We start from the raw sequence: 21190 nt of genomic DNA, 5'->3' as shown, positions 1-21190 counted from the left end.
CAATGTTATAAAAAACGGATAGATGATTTTATTTAAATTGCGGCAATTCATCTAATCACGAGGTGCAACTAGTGACATCATTGTTACACCTACATCAGAGAGTCACCTTGCATTTTTTGTTTCACTTAATTTGGATTCGACCAACTCTGAGAGTGAGATATAAGTAGCACATGTCAGATGACTGACACGCATTGAACTGCTCTAATGGAGCACAGGAATGTGCTGGTTAAGTGTGACCTCTTGAAGAGATGCCAGAAGATATTCTCGTGGTGTTTCTTGTGGCATCTTTACTAATTGAGACATCGATCTGCTGCCAGTAGGAATTTCCCTGCCTTGTGTATTGGCTTCGATATTACAATTCGGAACATAAATAGTTAAGCATTCAGAAAAATAGTAAAATAAAAAATACAACTGCACATTAAACATGTGCTCAGACACATTTGGCCAATCAGGGTGGAGTCTAAGGTGAAACTGGCTGTTTGCTACTGGAAAATTGATTAAGTAACTGTACTCTTTGTTTTACTGTAACCATCTCTGCGTAAAAACAAATTGCATTGTCTAAGGGTATCAGCTTTCCCTGTTCCTTGGCTGTTTGCTCAAAATGTCACGGTTAGATCCGTGTTGAAACAAATAAGAGACACTGACCTTCAAAATGTCATGGTTAGATTCGTGTTTAAACAAATAAGAGACACTGATCTTCGAAATGTCACGGTTAGATCTGTGTTTAAACAAATAAGAGACACAGATCTACAAAATGTCACGGTTAGATCCGTGTTTAAACAAATAAGAGACACAGATCTTCAAAATGTCACGGTTAGATCCGTGTTTAAACAAATAAGAGACACTGACCTTCAAAATGTCACGGTTAGATCCGTGTTTAAACAAATAAGAGACACTGACCTTCAAAATGTCACGGTTAGATCCGTGTTTAAACAAATAAGAGACACTGACCTTCAAAATGTCACGGTTAGATTCGTGTTTAAACAAATAAGAGACACAGATCTTCAAAATGTCACGGTTAGATCCGTGTTTAAACAAATAAGAGACATTGACCTTCAAAATGTCACGGTTAGATCCGTGTTTAAACAAATAAGAGACACTGACCTTCAAAATGTCACGGTTAGATCCGTGTTTAAACAAATAAGAGACACTGACCTTCAAAATGTCACGGTTAGATCCGTGTTTAAACAAATAAGAGACACAGATCTTCAAAATGTCACGGTTAGATCCGTGTTTAAACAAATAAGAGACATTGACCTTCAAAATGTCACGGTTAGATCCGTGTTTAAACAAATAAGAGACACAGATCTTCAAAATGTCACGGTTAGATCCGTGTTTAAACAAATAAGAGACACTGACCTTCAAAATGTCACGGTTAGATCCGTGTTTAAACAAATAAGAGACACTGATCTTCAAAATGTTACGGCTCGATCCGTGTTCGCGACCTGAGCTCAAAACACAAAAGACACAAGGTGATGATGATGGTGGTGATGATGGTGGTGGTGATGATGGTGGTGGTGACGATGGTTGTGATGTTGACGACGGCGGTGTTGGCGCTGACGATAGCGATGGCGGCGGCGGCGGTGGCAAGGAGCCCGCTTGCAGGCCTGCCTCACGGCTCCGTGTGTCTTGGAGGCAGCGGCAGGCCGTCAACACCGCTGCTGCCTCGTCAGTGACGACCGCACATCTCGGCCAGCGACCTGCGGCCGTGCCTGGTGGCCGCGCCCGTGGCCCTGTGCAGCGCCAGCGTGTGGACACCGCCCTCCTCCTCCTCGCTCACGACGAAGCCGACCGCGATCGCTGCCTCTCCTCCTCCCGATCCCTCCTCTTCCGACTCTCCCGAGCAAACGTGACGAAGGGCCAAAATGATGACGACGAGGAGGGGGACGATCATGAAGATGATGGTGAGGATGATGATGATCCACGGTAGACCACGTCCCGACTCCTCCGCTTCCTCCGCTCCTCCTGCGAGTGGAGAGAGACGGCGTGGGCAGAGAGCGCGGAGAGAGAGCAGAGAGAGTGAAGAGAGTGGAGAGAGAGTGTGAGTGGAGAGAGATAGAGAGGAGAGAACGTGGAGAGTGGAGAGAGAGAGAGGACAGAGTGCAGACAGATAGAGAGGAGAGAGATAGAGAGGAGAAAGAGTGGAGAGAGGAGAGAGAGAGGAAAGAGTGGAGACAGATAGAGAGGAGAGCGAGTGGAGAGAGAGAGAGTGGTGAGTGGAGAGAGAGAGAGAGTGGTGAGTGGAGACAGATAGAGAGGAGAGAGAGTGGAGAGAGAGGTGAGTGGAGAGAGATAGGAGAGAGTGGAGAGAGAGTGGTGAGTGGAGAAAGAGTGGTGAGTGGAGAGAGAGTGGAGATAGAGTGGTGAGTGGAGAGAGATACAGAGGAGAGAGAGTGGAGAGAGTGGAGAGAGAGTGGTGAGTGGAGAGAGAGTAGAGAGAGAGTGGAGAGAGATTGGAGAGAGTGGTGAGTGGAGAGAGAGTGGAGAGAGTGGAGAGAGTGGAGAGTAGAGAGAGAGTGGAGAGAGTGGAGAGAGTAGAGAGAGTGGAGAGTGTGGAGAGAGTGGAGAGAGAGTGGAGAGAGAGTGGAGAGTGTGGAGAGAGAGTGGAGAGAGAGTGGAGAGAGAGTGGAGAGTGTGGAGAGAGTGGAGAGAGAGAGAGGCGTCTCTGCTAGTGGTATGTGAGAGAGAGAGACTCAGCGTCATCGCTGAGTCTCTCTCTCTCTCCTGCCACCCCGGTTACCTTCCACTGTGACCTTGACAGATCGCGACCTCACCAGGCCCGGCACGGAGTGCGGCGAGGTGACGCACCGGGAGCGGCCGTCGCCGCCGCTCCCCCCGGACGGCCTCGCGTGCCGCGGGGCCGGCGTGGCACCGCCGGACACCGCCTCCCCGGCCTGAGGCACGCAGAGCGCCGGGAAGGCGACGGCCGTGAGGCTCCACGGAGCGTCGAGCGCTCTCTCCGCTACACCACCGCCCCCCCCCCCGGAACGCTCACCGACACGCGAACGCTCACCGACACGCAACGACACGCCCACACGCATCACCGCCAAGCGGCGGTGACGTCACCGCGGCGCTCGCGCCAGGCCGTGTGCACGTCGAGGCCACCACGTGGAGTGTCGAACGCCCGCGGGCAGGAGGTCACGAGGCAGACCCAGCAGGTGCCACGGTGCCATGGGTCGACTGAGATGCCTGGCACGGTGCACCACCTGTACCCCCTACTGTGCCACTCACCTCATTCTCATCTTCGTAAATGTCACCCACCACCATCACCACCGTCACCACCGTCACCACCACCGTCACCACCACCACCGTCACCACCACCGTCACCACCACCGTCACCACCATCACCACCACCACCACCACCGTCACCAACGTCACCACCGTCACCACCGCCGTCTTTGTCTCCCCCGTGCTAGCGATGTTTACTACAAGTACTCATTAGAGGTTGAGTAGACCTAGGGGAGGCCCAGGACCGGTTCAGAAAATCGCTATCACTGCTGTTGGCTGTGAGCGGGAATCGAACTCAGGTGGTGGTGGTGGCACGGTGGTGGTGGCATGGTGGTGGTGGCACGGTGGTGGTGGTGGCACGCTGGTGGTGGTGGTGGTGGTGACGGTGGTGGTGGCACGCTGGTGGTGGTGGTGGCACGGTGGTGGTGGTGGTGGCACGGTGGTGGTGGCACGGTGGTGGTGGCGGTGGCACGGTGGTGGTGGCACGGTGGTGGCACGGTGGTTGTGGTGGTGGTGGCACGGTGGTGGTGGTGGTGGCACGGTGGTGGTGGCACGGTGGTGGTGGTGACGGTGGTGACGGTGGTGGTGGTGGTGGCACGCTGGTGGTGGTGGTGGCACGCTGGTGGTGGTGGTGACGGTGGTGACGGTGGTGGTGGCACGCTGGTGGTGGTGGTGGCACGCTGGTGGTGGTGGTGGTGGCACGCTGGTGGTGGTGGTTGTGGTGGTGGTGACACGGTGGTGGTGGCACGGTGGTGGTGGCATGGTGGTGGTGGTGGCACGGTGATGGTGGCACGGTGGTGGTGGCATGGTGGTGGCACGGTGATGGTGGTGGTGGTGGTGGCACGGTGGTGGTGGTGGCACGGTGGTGGTGGTGGTGGCATGCTGGTGGTGGTGACGGTGGTGACGGTGGTGGTGGTGGCACGCTGGTGGTGGCACGGTGGTGGTGGCACGGTGGTGGTGGTGGCACGCTGGTGGTGGCACGGTGGTGGCGGTGGCACGCTGGTGGTGGTGGTGGCACGGTGGTGGTGGTGCTGGCACGCTGGTGGTGGTGGTGGCACGGTGGTGGTGGCATGGTGGTGGTGGTGGTGGCACGGTGGTGGTGGTGGTGGTGGCACGGTGGTGTTGGTGGCACGGTGGTGGTGGTGGTGGTGTTGGTGGTGGTGGCACGGTGGTGGTGGTGGCACGGTGGTGGTGGTGGTACGCTGGTGGTGGTGGTGGTGGTGATCGTGACACAGCGACTGGGTACCTCTGCGCACTTGTAGTCGGGTATCCCGGACGACGAGGGCGTGACCTGGGTCGCCCCGGCCGTGACCTGGGTCGCCCCGGCTGTGACCTGGGTCGCCCCGGCCGTGACCTGGGTCGCCCTGGCCGTGACCTGGGTCGCCCCGGCCGTGACCTGGGTCGCCCCGGCCGTGACCTGGGTCGCCTCGGCGGGGCCAAGCCTCACGTCTTCCGGGTCTGGCGAGGAGGACAGACGACAACCCCCCGCTGAAATCTCGATTTGAAGCTTTCGTGACTGCAAGGATTCATCTCCTTTGGTTCTTTCGGTAAAGTCACCACCACGTAGAATGAGAATAAAATAATAAATCGATAAAATAAAATAACGCGATAAAATTCTCACGACGTTTCGGGCACGACACAAGCGGCCTTCATCAGGTGAAGGGATGAGACTGTCTGGACTGATGCTCCTGTTGTTTGTGGAGTGACTCATGCAGCTGGAGCTCCAGCGCTGTCCTCCAGACAGTCTCGTCCCTTCACCTGACGAAGGCCGCTTGCGTCGTGGCCGAAACGTCGTGAGAATTTTCATCGCGTCATTTTATTTCATCGATTTATTATTTTCATTCTCATTCCACGCGGCGGCGGCGACTTTTACCGAAAGGACCGAAGAAGACGACCGCCCACTCACTCGCGGCCAAGCGGCGCCGTCCGCTCGCGACGTCCCCCCCGAGGAGCCGCCGGCGGAGGAATCCGCAGAGTCGCGGGGCTCTCGGCGTGTCCCAGACGTCCAAATCGGGGTCGCCTCCACCTCGTCTCGCGGTGACGACGACGACGACGACGATACAACGAGGTGGAACGGGTGGCACGAGGTGGGACGGGGTGGAACGACGATACAACGAGGTGGAACGAGGTGGAACGACGATACGAGGTGGAACGGGGTGGAACGGGGTGGAACGAGGTGGAACGAGCCGTCGCGCCCACCCCCACCGGGATTCCCCCAACGCGCGACGCGCGAGAGGCGACGGTTTAGCGCGAGGAAAGTCGTCCCCAGGCGACGTGGGTTCGACGCCTGGGCCAGGGCATCTCTCCTGCCTCGTAGCAGCAACAACAACAAAACAACAACAAAACAACAACAAAACAACAACAACAAAATAACAACAACACAACAACAAAACAACAACAACAAAACAATAACAACACAACAACAACAAAACAACAACTCAAATAGTACAACACACCATTCCGTCCCGGGATGCCACCTATTGTAGATGCCACTGGTTCTTCACGTTCTGCAGATGTAGAAGCCACTGGTTCTTCACGTTCTGCAGATGTAGAAGCCACTGGTTCTTCACGTTCTGTAGATGTAGAAGCCACTGGTTCTTCATGTTCTGTAGATGTAGATGCCACTGGTTCTTCACGTTCACTAGATGTAGATGCCACTGGTTCTTCACGTTCTACAGATGTAGATGCCACTGGTTCTTCATGTTCTACAGATGTAGATGCCACTGGTTCTTCACGTTCTACAGATGTAGATGCCACTAGTTCTTCGTGTTCTGCAGATGTAGATGCTACTGGTTTTTCATGTTCTACAGATGTAGATGCCACTAGTTCTTCGTGTTCTGCAGATGTAGATGCCACTGGTTCTTCACGTTCTCCAGATGTAGATGCCACTGGTTCTTCACGTTCTGTAGAAACCACTGGTTCTGCACGTTCTGTAGATGTAGATGCCATTGGTTATTCACGTTCTGTAGATGTAGATGCCACTGGTTCTTCACGTTCTGTAGATGTAGATGCCACTGGTTCTTCACGTTCTGTAGATGTAGAAGCCACTGGTTCTACACGTTCTGTAGATGTAGAAGCCACTGGTTCTTCACGTTCTGCAGATGTAGATGCCACTGGTTCTTCACGTTCTGTAGATGCCACTGGTCTTCACGTTCTGTAGATGTAGATGCCACTGGTTCTTCACGTTCTGTAGATGTAGATGCCACTGGTTCTTCACGTTCTGTAGATGTAGATGCCACTGGTTCTTCACGTTCTGTAGATGTAGATGCCACTGGTTCTTCACGTTCTGCAGCTATAGATGCCACTGGTTCTTCACGTTCTGTAGATGTAGATGTCACTGGTTATTCACGTTCTGCAGATGTAGATGTCACTGGTTCTTCACGTTCAGTAGATGTAGATGTCACTGGTTCTTCACGTTCTGCAGATGTAGATGCCACTGGTTCTTCACGCTCTGTAGATGTAGATGCCACTGGTTCTTCACGTTCTGTAGATGTAGATGCCACTGGTTCTTCACGTTCTGCAGCTATAGATGCCACTGGTTCTTCACGTTCTGTAGATGTAGATGTCACTGGTTCTTCACGTTCTGCAGATGTAGATGCCACTGGTTCTTCACGTTCTGTAGATGTAGATGCCACTGGTTCTTCACGTTCTGTAGATGTAGATGTCACTGGTTCTTCACGTTCTGCAGATGTAGATGCCACTGGTTCTTCACGTTCTGTAGATGTAGATACCACTGGTTCTTCACGTTCTGTAGATGTAGATGCCACTGGTTCTTCACGTTCTACAGATGTAGATGCCACTGGTTCTTCACGTTCTGTAGATGTAGAAGCCACTGGTTCTTCACGTTCTGTAGATGTAGATGCCACTGGTTCTTCACGTTCTGTAGATGTAGATGTCACTGGTTCTTCACGTTCTGCAGATGTAGATGCCACTGGTTCTTCACGTTCAGTAGATGTAGATGACACTGGTTCTTCACGTTCTGCAGATGTAGATGCCACTGGTTCTTCACGTTCTGTAGATGTAGATGCCACTGGTTCTTCACGTTCTGCAGATGTAGATGCCACTGGTTCTTCACCTTCTTCAGATGTAGATGCCACTGGTTCTTCACGTTCTGCAGATGTAGATGCCACTGGTTCTTCGTGTTCTGCAGATGTAGATGCCACTGGTTCTTCACCTTCTGCAGATGTAGATGCCACTGGTTCTTCATGTTCTACAGGTGTAGATGCCACTGGTTCTTCACGTTCTACAGATGTAGATGCCACTGGTTCTTCACGTTCTCCAGATGTAGATGCAAGTGGTTCTTCATGTTCTGTAGATGCCACTGGATCTTCACTATCTATAGATGTAGAAGCCAGTGGTTCTTCACGTTCTGCAGATATAGATGTCACTGGTTTTTCACGTTCTGCATGTGTAGATGCCACTGGTTGTTCACGTTCTGCAGATGTAGATGCCACTGGTTCTTCACATTCTGTAGATGTAGATGCCACTGGTTCTTCACGTTCGGCAGATGTAGATGTCACTGGTTCTACACGTTCTGCAGATGTAGATGCCACTGGTTCTTCACGTTCTGCAAATGTAGATGCCACTGGTTCTTCACGTTCTTCAGATGTAGATGCCACTGGTTCTTCACGTTCTGCAGATGTAGATGCCACTGGTTCTTCGTGTTCTGCAGATGTAGATGCCACTGGTTCTTCGCGTTCTTCAGATGTAGATGCCTCTGGTTCTTCACGTTCTGTAGATGTAGATGCCACTGGTTCTTCACGTTCTGTAGATGTAGATGCCACTGGTTCTTCACGTTCTGCAGCTATAGATGCCACTGGTTCTTCACGTTCTGTAGATGTAGATGTCACTGGTTATTCACGTTCTGCAGATGTAGATGTCACTGGTTCTTCACGTTCAGTAGATGTAGATGTCACTGGTTCTTCACATTCTGCAGATGTAGATGCCACTGGTTCTTCACGTTCTGTAGATGTAGATGCCACTGGTTCTTCACGTTCTGTAGATGTAGATGCCACTGGTTCTTCACGTTCTGCAGCTATAGAGGCCACTGGTTCTTCACGTTCTGTAGATGTAGATGTCACTGGTTCTTCACGTTCTGCAGATGTAGATGCCACTGGTTCTTCACGTTCAGTAGATGTAGATGTCACTGGTTCTTCACGTTCTGCAGATGTAGATGCCACTGGTTCTTCACGTTCTGTAGATGTAGATGCCACTGGTTCTTCACGTTCTGCAGATGTAGATGCCACTGGTTCTTCACCTTCTTCAGATGTAGATGCCACTGGTTCTTCACCTTCTGCAGATGTAGATGCCACTGGTTCTTCATGTTCTACAGGTGTAGATGCCACTGGTTCTTCACGTTCTACAGATGTAGATGCCACTGGTTCTTCACGTTCTGCAGATGTAGATGCCACTGGTTCTTCACGCTCTGCAGGTGTAGATGCCACTGGTTCTTCACGTTCTCCAGATGTAGATGCCAGTGGTTCTTCATGTTCTGTAGATGCCACTGGATCTTCACTATCTGTAGATGTAGATGTCACTGGTTCTTCACGTTCTGCAGATGTAGAAGCCAGTGGTTCTTCACGTTCTGCAGATATAGATGTCACTGGTTTTTCACGTTCTGCAGGTGTAGATGCCACTGGTTGTTCACGTTCTGCAGATGTAGATGCCACTCGTTCTTCACATTCTGTAGATGTAGATGCCACTGGTTCTTCACGTTCGGCAGATGTAGATGTCACTGGTTCTACATGTTCTGCAGATGTAGATGCCACTGGTTCTTCACGTTCTGCAAATGTAGATGCCACTGGTTCTTCACGTTCTTCAGATGTAGATGCCACTGGTTCTTCACGTTCTGCAGATGTAGATGCCACTGGTTCTTCGTGTTCTGCAGATGTAGATGCCACTGGTTCTTCGCGTTCTTCAGATGTAGATTCCTCTGGTTCTTCACGTTCTGTAGATGTAGATGCCACTGGTTCTTCACGTTCTGTAGATGTAGATGCCACTGGTCTTCACATTCTACAGATGTAGATGCCACTGATTCTTCACATTCTGCAGATGTAGATGCCTCTGGTTCTTCACGTTCTGTAGATGTAGATGCCACTGGTTGTTCATGTTCTACAGATGTAAAAGCCACCACCGCCATCTATTGCGTGGCGGTTGAACTTACAACTCTCGTTCCGAACAGGCAACTGGACTTACAAACAGGTTTGAGCGTCTCTCTGAACGTTCAAAAGTCAAATGTTCATAGGTAGTGGTAGTCTCTGTGTTTAATTTGACCTTAACCCAATAAGATGGTCCGTCAGGCATGTATTTTCTGTTGTGCACATCACACACATGTCTGTTGTGCACGTCACACGCATCCCTTGTGCACCGGCGTCTGCCTGGTGTCCCGTGTACTCACAATGCAGCCCCACGTGGATCGTCTCCGAGGCAAAGGCCTCGCTCCTGCCGCCCGGCATCGTGTAGTTCACCACGCAGCGGTACCCGGCTCCCACATCCTGCTCCTCCGGTTTGTAGCTCAGGACGGATGTCACGGCGAAGGTGCCGTTGGCCTCCGTCGCTACCGTCCGCGTCACTTTCACGTCTAGCCACGCGCACGCACGCAAAGACAAAGATCCCCCGTGTGGACTTCAACAGACCGTTGGGACAAGTGCTGTTAGCGAGTGGCAGCCCGGCACGACACGCGAGGGGGTGGGCGGCCAGCACCACGCCCTGCCAGCTTTGTCCCCGCGGCGCTAGCGATGTTTACTCACTGCACCACGTAATAGTATACACTACGCAATACACGGCACTATAGCAGACGTATTCACCAACAGATACATTAACCGACAGATACATTCACCAGCAGATATATTCACCAGCAGATACACTAACCAACAGATATATTCACCAACAGATACATTAACCAACAGATACATTCACCAGCAGATATATTCACCGGCAGACACATTAACCAACAGATATATTCACCAGCAGATATACTTACCAGGTGATGGCAACAGGGGCAGGGAAGCCTTGTACCAGGTGATGTGGGGCTCTGGGTAAGCGTTGTGCACGAAACATTTACCAATCTGCACGAGAGGGAAACAGACCAACACACACAACAAAGAACCCCTGTATAGCCTTAACAGACTGTAGGGGCAAGTGCTGTTAGCGAGCACCTATAAAGGCCGGAACGGTACACGAGGGGGTGGGTGGCCAGCACCACGCTCGACCGCCTTTGTCTCCCTAGTGGCAATGTTTACACACCGCACCAGGTACTCATTTGAGGCTGAGTCGACCTAGGGGAGGTCCGGGACCGGTTCAGATAATCGTCACTGGTGTTGGCCGTGAGCGGGAATCGAACCCGGATCGCCAGGTTCATAGCGCAGTGCGCTAACCGCTACACTACCGCTCCTCACTCACACAGAGACACTCACACAGAGACACTCACACAGAGAGACACACATAGAGACACACAGAGACACTCACACACAGAAACACACACAGACCAACACACACAACAAAGACAAAGAACCCATGTATAGCCTTAACAGACTGTAGGGGCAAGTGCTGTTAGCGAGCACCTATGAAGGCCAGAACGGCACACGAGGGGGTGGGTGGCCAGCACCACGCCCGGTCGCCTTTGTCTCCCCGGTGCTGGCGATGTTTTTACGCACCGCACCAGGTATTTGAGGCCGAGTCGACCTAGGGGAGGCACAGGAACCGGTTCAGATCATCGTCACCGGTATTGGCCGTGAGCGGGAATCGAACCCGGGTTGCCAGGGTAGTAGCGTTATCCACGTCGGGATCGAACCCACGACCTCCTGCGTACCAGGCGAGGTAGTCAACATCCCCCTAACCAAAACTAAACCACGTTTGAATCTACGCACGAATCGGTGGCGTCTACAGCACAGCCGTTGGCGTGCGGCCGTTTTCGCGAAGGGGACGCCGTGAAGGTTAAAAAAAAGAACAACCCTTAAATGACCGTCAGCGGACGGCGCAACAGGAATTTGAAATAAAAAAATGTCAACGTATTCTAGATTTAAAGCTTTCGTGACTGCAAGGATCTCCATACTCTTTGGTTCTATTCGGTAAAGTCACCACGTAGGTAAAAAAGTAAAACAACAAAAAATCACGACGTTTCGGCCACAACACAAGCGGCCTTCATCAGGTGAAGGGATCAGGCTGTCTCGAGGACAGCGCTGGAGTGAAACACAGCCACGCTCAGACCGCGAGACAACCTGATCCCTTCACCTGATGAAGGCCGCTAGTGTTGTGGCTGAAACGTCGTGATTTTTGTCGTTTTACTTTTTTACCTACGTGGTGACTTCACCGAATAGAACCAAAGAGAATGTCAACGTAGGCCAAGGGCTCACCTCGTGGCGCTGTCCGTTGAGCAGCACGGGCCGCTTGCTCGCCGTCACGGCCACCGTGGGGGCCGCTGGAAGGGAAGCGAGGGGAGGGGCCGTCCCGTGCGTCAATTTGTCGCGGGGCCGTCATCGGCCACTTGCTCCTGAGTCCGACCTCACTCCGAAATGTGGCCGGGTAGTGCGTCATGTATAGTAGCAGCAGTGTGCACGCCGTGCAACGCGTGTGGAATCGACGGGAGTGAAGTTGGACTTACGGGCAAAATAGACTAACGAACGTGGACCCTCTGGATCCCGGCTTGTTCGTATGTGGGTAACGTTCGTAAGAAGTAACGTCGGTAAGTAGTAGAGACCACGCAAAAATGTTCGCGAGTGAGTCACTGCAGTAACGTTCGTAAGTAGAGGCGTCACGCAGTAACGTTCGTAATGTCCACTAAGGAGTCTCCGTAGCAACGTCCGTAAGTAAGGGGAGCCCTCGTAATGTCCACTAAGGAGTCTCCGTAGCAACGTCCGTAAGTAAGGGGAGTCTTCGCAATGTCCACTAAGGAGTCTCCGTAGCAACGTCCGTAAGGGGAGCCCTCGTAATGTCCACTAAGGAGTCTCCGTAGCAACATCCGTAAGTAAGGGGAGCCCTCGTAATGTCCACTAAGGAGTCTCCGTAGCAACGTCCGGAAGTAAGGGGAGTCCTCGTAATGTCCACTAAGGAGTCTCCGTAGCAATGTCCGTAAGTAAGGGGAGTCCTCGTAATGTCCACTAAGGAGTCTCCGTAGCAACGTCCGTAAGTAAGGGGGGTCCTCATAATGTCCACTAAGGAGTCTCCGTAGCAACGTCCGTAAGTAAGGGGGGTCCTCGTAATGTCCACTAAGGAGTCTCCGTAGCAACGTCCGTAAGTAAGGGGGGTCCACGTCGTAGGGGACGTCCCCCCCCCCCCACTGCGCGTCATTCTAAAGTGAGTAGCCCCGACCGTGAGCTCGCTTACAAAACAGCCGCACTCTTGTGGTCGCCTCTGCCACGCCGGCCCGCCCCGCAAACACCTGGCAGATGAAGTCTCGCTCATCCGCGACCACCGTCGCGTCCAGCACCAGGGCGGAATCGTCGCGTTGGGCATCAATGCGGTCCGTGTAGCCGGTATCCGCGTCGGCCACGAAGCGTCGTGAGTCGCGGTACGATATCCTCACTCGCGAAGTTGTCGAAATCTGCGCCGGGGGGGGTTTTGGCGATGGCGGTCGGGCGTATGACAGCGTGGTGAGTCTATGGGTAGCAGTGGTGAGTCTATGGGTAGTGGTGAGTCTATGGGTGGCAGTGCTGAGTCTATGGGTAGTGTTGAGTCTATGGGTGGCAGTGTTGAGTCTATGGGTAGCAGTGTTGAGTCTATGGGTGGCAGTGCTGAGTCTATGGGTAGCAGTGTTGAGTCTATGGGTAGCAGTGTTGAGTCTATGGGTAGCAGTGTTGAGTCTATGGGTGGCAGTGTTGAGTCTATGGGCAGCAGTGTTGAGTCTACGGGCAGTGTTGAGTCTATGGGTAGCAGTGCTGAGTCTATGGGTGGCAGTGTTGAGTCTACGGGCAGTGTTGAGTCTATGGATAGCAGTGCTGAGTCTATGGTGCAGTGTTGAGTCTATGGTGCGGTGTTGAGTCTATGGGCAGTGTTGAGTCTATGGTGCAGTGTTGAGTCTATGGGCAGTGTTGAGTTTATGGTGCAGCGTTGAGTCTATGGTACAGTGTTGAGTCTATGGTGCGGTGTTGAGTCTATGGGTAGCAGTGTTGAGTCTATGGGTGACAGTGTTGAGTCTATGGGTAGCAGTGCTGAGTCTATGGGTAGCAGTGTTGAGTCTATGGGTGGCAGTGTTGAGTCTATGGGTAGCAGTGTTGAGTCTATGGGTAGCAGTGTTGAGTCTATGGGTAGCAGTGTTGAGTCTATGGGTGGCAGTGCTGAGTCTTTTGCTCACCGTACGTATCCGCCCATGACAAGTGGAGGTGTGCGGGGGGGTGGGTGGGGGTGGCAGTACTCACGATGTACCACTGGGTGACCACGCCGCTAGCCACGGAGACGTTGTACGTGCAGGGGACCACCAGAGGGCGTCCCAGTTCCACCTCGACCAGCGGCCTCACGGAGATGGAGATCGCCGCATGGCCACCTGCCACGATCACCGCACGCAGACTCCTAGTGTAGTGTATAGTGTAGTGTATAGTAGTGTATAATGTAGTGTATAGTGTAGTGTATAGTGTAGTGTACAGTGTAGTGTACAGTGTAGTGTATAGTGTAGTGTATAGTGTAGTGTATAGTGTACAGTGTAGTGTATAGTGTAGTGTACAGTGTAGTGTATAGTGTAGTGTATAGTGTAGTAGTGTATAGTGTAGTGTATAGTAGTGTAGTGTATAGTGTAGTGTATAGTAGTGTAGTGTATAGTAGTGTAGTGTATAGTAGTGTAGTGTATAGTAGTGTAGTGTATAGTGTAGTATACAGTAGCGATGCCCCCGCTGTGTGCTGCGGTGTGACGACGTACACGATGGCGATTATCACCTTGCAAGGAGAAGGAGGCGAGGAGGAGGAGGAGCACCACCAGACACCATGGCAACATTTGGTCGGCACCGTCCTCGCCGCAGATTGTGGAGCCGTCAAACCACCGTGGCCTTCCCGTCGCTAGTCCTAGTGTAAGTATTAAACGCGACGCATTTCACGATACAGGTCGAGCGGTCCTCCACTCATGACGGAGATGCGTTACGACGACCCTCATCGCAGGTCTAAAATATCGTTAAGTCTAAGATGGCCCTAGCCTACCCGGGAGTCTTAAAGAATGGTGAAAATTTAGCAAGACAGAGTAATTTACAGTACCGTACTGTGTAAACTATATACTGTATTGCACAGTAAAATTCAAAGTAAAAAACAAGGTAAATTCTTAGCCTACCTATGTGAACTGCAATTTCATAGAAAGTGTTTTCAGGAAACAATCCTCTGCTATAAAAACTTTTAACATGCATTAAACGTATGTATCGTAGTAACCCTAAAATGAAATCGCTAAAGCTATGTTATCATACACGCATTGAACGTATCGTAACGTATCATATTGTACTGGACTCACCAAGATTCTGTCCGTCGTCTGCACACTTGAATGATGTTAGGTTGTTGATGGCCACATTAACTTAGTTGTTGGAAGAGGAGGATGGCGATGATCAAGTTACAGTCTCGTACCTCGTAGCACGCTGCTGCGTTTGCCTGCCGCGCAAAATTAAAAATATTTTGCTATTTTGTCATATTGCTATCGCCATCGTAACTGTGGTGCCACCACAGCGGAGCAACTCCGCCGGCTATACCCTCTCCTCGCACCCCCCTCCCCATCCCACGAACGCACGCACGCCCCACTAAACACCCGCATGTACCCCCGTAGGGTCGCGAGGAGGGATCACCTGGTGCGATGGGTTTTCACCCGAGGACCCCACTAGCAGGGACGTTCCACGGTTTCCCCGGACCAGGAAATTGGCCGAGCCCCCCAGACCGGATTACATGGCGCCCCCCCCCCCCAAGAAGGGGGCATAGAGCTTTACAGGCCGGCCGCGATGAAGCATACACAGCACGGGGGGGTGGGACCTTCAGCCAGTACCCAGCGGTAGGGTAAACAGTGGGGTGGGAGGGAAAAGCCCCTAGGCAGATAAGAAGTTGACTTAAGTTGGAGGGAACGAGGGGATTATCGATGAGTCAACGGCGAGGAACGCAGGTACAGAGACAATGGGAAGGGGGGGATGACGCGACCCCCCCCCACCCAACGGCCAGAGCGCTCAAAACGTCCGTAAAGAGGATTCGATTGGATGCGCAGGATGACGTCATGTGACCCGGGGGTTAAGGGGCTTTGGAGACATAAGGGGGCCGGAGGGGCGGATTGAATCAGAGTTCTTCTGGAGCGGCGGGAGAGACCAGCCGTCCTCAGCGTCCGTTCGACGCCTGCAGGGTGGAGCTGGAAACGGTCGGCCAGAAAAAGTCCCCGAGGCGAGCATCTTCCCCAGCCCCCATCGGGCAGCTGAAGAGGTGAGTGGGTACGGGAAAGGGGGGCCTATTCAGTCAGCTCGAGCTTGGGGGATAGACGCACTCTGCGACGGGTAAGTGATAGGAGGAAGGGTGCTAGCTGGAGGGGGCCATAAACGGGGGTTCACTATTCGCTCCGGGAAATAAATCTTAGCACAGACTGACGCTGTGACGCGTGGTGCCATGTGTGCGTCTGTGAAGAGCGGTGGGAGAGCGGTCGGCGCAACGACGGTGTGTGGGTGACTTTAATCGGCATAGGCAAGACGCGCACGAACACAAATAAATAAATAATTACAGGGACGCTTGAACGCGCCCGCGAGCGTAGCGCGCAGAGAGTAATTAATTATTGATTCCGAGCGACGTTGGCTTGTTGACACAATGGCTTAGCAGAAGTAATTAATTAACTCTAAACAGCCGGCCAGTCAAACCATTACGTCATCCACGCGGTTAGGCCACACGGAGTGGGGGAATCACGCGGCGCCTAATCAACCCCTAGGCGGGCTGGGCCAGCCGCTAGCTATGTCGGTCCGAGAGACACAAACGCGGAGGGGACGGGGGTGGGGGAGGCAAACACCCCCCCCCCCGCGCGTGGAGGGGGAGGGGGGTACCAGCCCCCACCCATTAGACGTGGCGCCCCCCCCCCCGCTCGTGGTGAGTGAGATCAGCCCCCACGTAATGGGGAGTGGGGAGGGGGGCACTAGCCCCCACATAACATCTAAATATCGTAAGTCGGACCGTCGTAAGTCGGGGACCACCTGTATAGAGACCACACACACCACACATTATGATAGAGAACACATTATTATTTATATAGAGACCACACACACACACAACACATTATTATTATAGAGAGACCCCCCACACACACACATATTCTACAAACAAAATGAAGGTACCCCCATGGGTTCTCCCTTATCAGTGGTACCAAATGTTTTCAAATTTGAAACAGATGCCATCCAGCCATCCACCCTACGTCCTTCCTTGTGGAAGAGATACGTAGATGACACTTTCGTCATTTGGCCGCATGGCCTGCCAGCACTGAACCATTTTTTCAACCACATAATTTCCATACACCCATCCATCAAATTCACCATGGAAGTGGAGAATGACGATAAGCTACCATTCCTGGATGTTTTGATCGAGGAGAGGCCTGATGGCTCATTGGGACATTGCATCTGCAGGAAAGCCATCCACACGGGTTCCTTTCTAAAGCCTGATTCCCAACACCATCCGGCCCAGAAGAATTCTCCCATTAAATCACTACACTATAGGGCAACACTGCATCTCCGACCAACATCACCGAGCCAGTGAACTGGAGCACGTACACAAGGCCCTCAAGGTGAATGGATACTCAGGCCGCACAATGAACGGGACGGATGAACGAGACGAACAGGAACAGGAACGAATGGGACTAATGAACGGGACGGATGAACGGGACGAACAGGAACAGGAACGAATGTGACTAATGAACGGGACGGATGAACGAGACGAACAAACAGGAACAGGAACGAATGGGACTAATGAACGAGACGGATGAACGAGACGAACAGTAACAGGAACGAATGGGACTAATGAATGGGAGGGATGAACAGGAACAGGAACGAATCGGACTAATGAATGAGACAGATGAACAAGGTGAACAGGAACAGGAACGAATGTGACTAATGAACGGGACGGATGAACGAGACGAACAGGAACAGGAATGAATGGGACTAATGACCGGGAGGGATGAACGAGACGAACAGGAACAGGAATGAATGGGACTAATGACCGGGAGGGATGAACAGGAACAGGAACGCAGCTTTGGCGACAGGCTCCGCGACATCGCGAACGCGGTGGAGGCCGCAAGCGGCGAGCGAGGACGCAGGAGGCGGAACGACGCCGCCATTGACACAAATAAACGCGCGGCGGTGGCGAGATTGGAGATTGTATCGCCGCGGTGAAAACACTACAACTACGACCGCAACAACATCGTCAACAACAACAACGTCGTCAACAACAACATCGTCAACAACATCGTCAACAACAACGTCGTCAACAACATCGTCAACAACAACGTCGTCAACATCGTCAACAACATCGTCAACAACAACATCAACATCGTCAACAACAACATCGTCAACAACGTCAACAACATCGTCGTCAACAACATCGTCAACAACATCGTCAACAACAACATCAACAACATCGTCAACAACATCGTCAACAACGTCAACATCGTCGTCAACAACAACATCGTCGTCAACAACAACAACATCGTCAACAACAACCAACATCGTCAACAACAACATCGTCAACAACATCATCCTCAACAACAACATCATCGTCAACAACATCGTCAACAACATCGTCAACAACGCCAACAACATCGTCAACAACCTCGTCAACAACATCGTCAACAACATCGTCAACAACAACATTAACATCGTCAACAACATCGTCAACAACGTCAACAACATCATTGTCAACAACATCGTCAACAACAACATCATCAACAACATCAACAACATCGTCAACAACGTCAACAACATCGTCGTCAACAACATCATCGTCAACAACAACATCGTCAACAACAACCAACATCGTCAACAACAACATCGTCAACAACAACATCCTCAACAACAACAGCAACATCGTCAACAACATCGTCGTCAACAACAACGTCAACAACAACGTCAACAACAACATCGTCAACAACAACATCGTCAACAACAACCAACATCAACAACCAACATCAACAACATCGTCAACAACAAGAACGTCAACAACAACATCGTCAACGACAACATCGTCAACAACAACATCGTCAACAACATCAACAACATCAACAACATCAACAACATCGTCAACAACAACATCGTCAACAACATCGTCAACAACATCAACAACAACATCGTCGTCAACAACATCATCAACAACAACATCAACAACATCGTCAACAACATCAACAACAACAATGTCGTCAACAACATCGTCAACAACAACGTCGTCAACAACAACATTGTCAACAACAACATCGTCGTCAACAACATCGTCAACAACATCGTCAACAACATCAACAACATCAACAACATCGTCAACAACATCGTCAACAACATCGTCAACAACATCAACAACAATGTCGTCAACAACATTGTCAACAACGTCAACAACAACATCGTCAACAACATCAACGACGTCGTGAGCGGCCACAGAGAGTGGCGGCGGGACGCTCGGAGCGAGCGGAATCCGAGCAGCGACAGCTGAAGATGCCCCAAGTAGCTCAAGGAGTTGGGGGGTTGGGGGGGAGCCCGGATTGATGGCAAAGGTAGGAGCTGAATCAGACGTCAAAAATATACAGCAGCAGCAGGCATTGTCAGGGTCTGGATAGAACCCACAACCTCCTGTAGACCATGCGAGGTGGTCAACATCTCATAGCCACCGTGATAATGATGAGAGACAGACTACAAATATACAGCAGCAGTAGCAGGCATCGTCAGGGTCTGAATAGAACCCACGACCTCCTGCCTACCAGGCAAGGTAGTTAACATCTCATAGCCACCATGATGATGATGAGAGACACACAGACTATAAATATACAGCAGCAGCAGGCATCGTCAGGGTCTGGCTAAAACTCACGACCTCCTGTATACCAGACGAGGTAGTCAACATCTCATAGGCACCGTGATGCTGAGAGACACAGACTACAAATATACAGCAGCAGCAGGCATAGTCATCGTCTGGATAGAACCCACGACTTCCTGTATACCAGGCGAGGTAGTTAACATCTCATAGGCACCGTGATGACAACAACAACCACAAGACAACTTTAGATTAAGGCCATCAGTCTAACTAACAACAAACAGTGACGAGGTGGGGGCAAAAAAATCGCAGACGTTAGCTGAATGTGTGTCGGGGGAGGGGGGTTGGGGAGAAAGTTAATGAGTTTATATTTAAACAGACTTTGTTGTAACAACTCCGCCACCACCACCGCCGTGAACTTCACCGCAATGCTGAACTACACGCGACCTAAGGGACCGCGGTGATTTGCGGCTCAGCGTCAGTTGCTGGACAACACGCGACCCCCAGGAAGTGCCCCCCCCCCTCGAGGCTAAGGGACCGCGGTGATTTGCGGCTCAATGTCAGTTTCTGAGCTCCACGCGACCCCAGGAAGTGCCCCCCCCCCTCGAGGCTTGCCGCGACCTAAGGGACCGCGGTGATTTGCGGCTCAACGCGACTTGAGCGTGGACAATGAGAACCAAGCCAAAAAACGTAACTTGTATATAAATAAATATTGTTTACAAATATAAATATTTTTTTTTGTCAACGATAGAATCTAGTATTGTCACGAGTGTGACGTACGTATAGCAAGTTTAACAGTAGTCGATACGACATTGGGGAAGTGTGTTAAAATTTTAGTCCTTGCCGGTAGAGGTCAGAGGTCGCTCCGTCTCACGCTGACGACGTCCCGCGGACGTTCACGATGGGCAGCTGGAGACTGCTTCAAGCCCAGCTGCTGCTGCTGCTGCAGCTGCTTCAAGCCCATTTTCTGCAGCTGCTGCTTCAAGCCCAGCTGCTGCTGCTGCAGCTGCCGGGCACGAGCGGTTGGCCTCCTGCAACCGGTAACGAGGCTATTCACTATTTTTATTTTATTTAAACCAGTTAAGGCGCCACACTGAGATGTTTTTTTTTAAATATATATTGTAGCTCTCTGTTTGCACCTGGCACGCCGCATCCACACGCGCACGCACGCACATGCACACACAAAGACAAAGATCCTCCGTGTAGCCTTTAACAGACTGTAGGGGCAAGTGCTGTTAGCGAGCAGCACCTGTGAAGGCCGGTAACGGTACACGAGGGGGTGGGTGGCCAGCACCACGCCCGACCGCCTTTGTCTCCCCAGTGGCGATGTTTACACACCGCACCAGGGTACTCATTTGAGGTTGAGTCGACCTAGGAGAGGCCCGGGACCGGTTCAGATAATCGTCACTGGTGTTGGCCGTTAGCGAGAATTGAACCCGGGTCGCCAGGTTCATAGCGCAGCGTAGCGCTAACTTGCTACACCACCGCTCCCCACTCATACACACGCACACGCGTGTGCACACACGCACGCATTTACACACACACATGTACACACACACGTACACACACGCACGCACGTACACACACGCACACAAAGATCACCATCACCACCACGTGACGCCCTTTGACAGGCTGCCGTGGCGAGCGCCGTCCACGAGCAGCAGCAGCAGCAGCACCACGTGAAGGCCGCTACTGTGGTACACGTGGTGGGTGAGCAGCACCACGTGAAGGTCGCTACTGTGGTACACGTGGTGGGTGAGCAGCACCACGTGAAGGCCGCTACTGTGGTACACGTGGTGGGTGAGCGACACCACGTGAAGGCCGCTACTGTGGTACACGTGGTGGGTGAGCAGCACCACGTGAAGGCCGCTACTGTGGTACACGTGGTGGGTGAGCAGCACCACGTGACAGCCGCTACTGTGGTACACGTGGTGGGTGAGCAGCACCACGTGAAGGCCGCTACTGTGGTACACGTGGTGGGTGAGCAGCACCACGTGACAGCCGCTACTGTGGTACACGTGGTGGGTGAGCAGCACCA

At 52.0% G+C, this 21190-nt stretch overlaps 1 protein-coding gene across 2 annotated transcripts; it reads right to left on the bottom strand.

Moving 5' to 3' along the window:
- Positions 1-1165: 1165 nt before the first annotated feature.
- On the bottom strand, positions 1166-19576 carry LOC142912086 (basal cell adhesion molecule-like). Of its 2 annotated transcripts, none has more exons than XM_076060383.1 (11): positions 19534-19576; positions 14654-14787; positions 14095-14220; positions 13584-13734; positions 12553-12769; positions 11583-11647; positions 10211-10295; positions 9626-9808; positions 4475-4686; positions 2741-2894; positions 1166-1965 (listed from the first exon to the last, which is right to left on the bottom strand). In XM_076060383.1, exons 3-11 carry the CDS (start codon positions 14142-14144, stop codon positions 1670-1672), a joined length of 1413 nt encoding a protein of 470 aa, XP_075916498.1. In that variant the 5' UTR covers positions 14145-14220; positions 14654-14787; positions 19534-19576; the 3' UTR covers positions 1166-1669. The 2 variants fall into 2 exon arrangements, with proteins under 2 accessions (XP_075916498.1, XP_075916499.1); XM_076060384.1 differs by having other exon boundaries at positions 13584-13708.
- Positions 19577-21190: the final 1614 nt, after the last annotated feature.

Source organism: Petromyzon marinus, unplaced genomic scaffold (genome assembly GCF_048934315.1).
Source record: "Petromyzon marinus isolate PM22_M1 ecotype Great Lakes invasive population unplaced genomic scaffold, UKy_Petmar_22M1.pri1.0 PM_G_Scaffold_19, whole genome shotgun sequence".
NCBI classification, from domain to species: domain Eukaryota; kingdom Metazoa; phylum Chordata; class Hyperoartia; order Petromyzontiformes; family Petromyzontidae; genus Petromyzon; species Petromyzon marinus.
Note: the sequence above shows the minus strand (reverse complement) of the source record. Positions and strands in the feature narration are given on the sequence as shown.

Bases quoted from the DNA above. Each gene is read 5' to 3' on its own strand.
- LOC142912086 (XM_076060383.1), bottom strand. From the start codon at position 14,144: ATGGTGTCTGGTGGTGCTCCTCCTCCTCCTCGCCTCCTTCTCCTTGCA. The intron at 11,648-12,552 runs GTAAGCGAGCTC...CTTCCCTTCCAG, and splicing joins CACAAGAGTGCGGCTGTTTT to CGGCCCCCACGGTGGCCGTG. The intron at 4,687-9,625 runs GTGAGTACACGG...CCTCCTCGCCAG, and splicing joins GATCCACGTGGGGCTGCATT to ACCCGGAAGACGTGAGGCTT.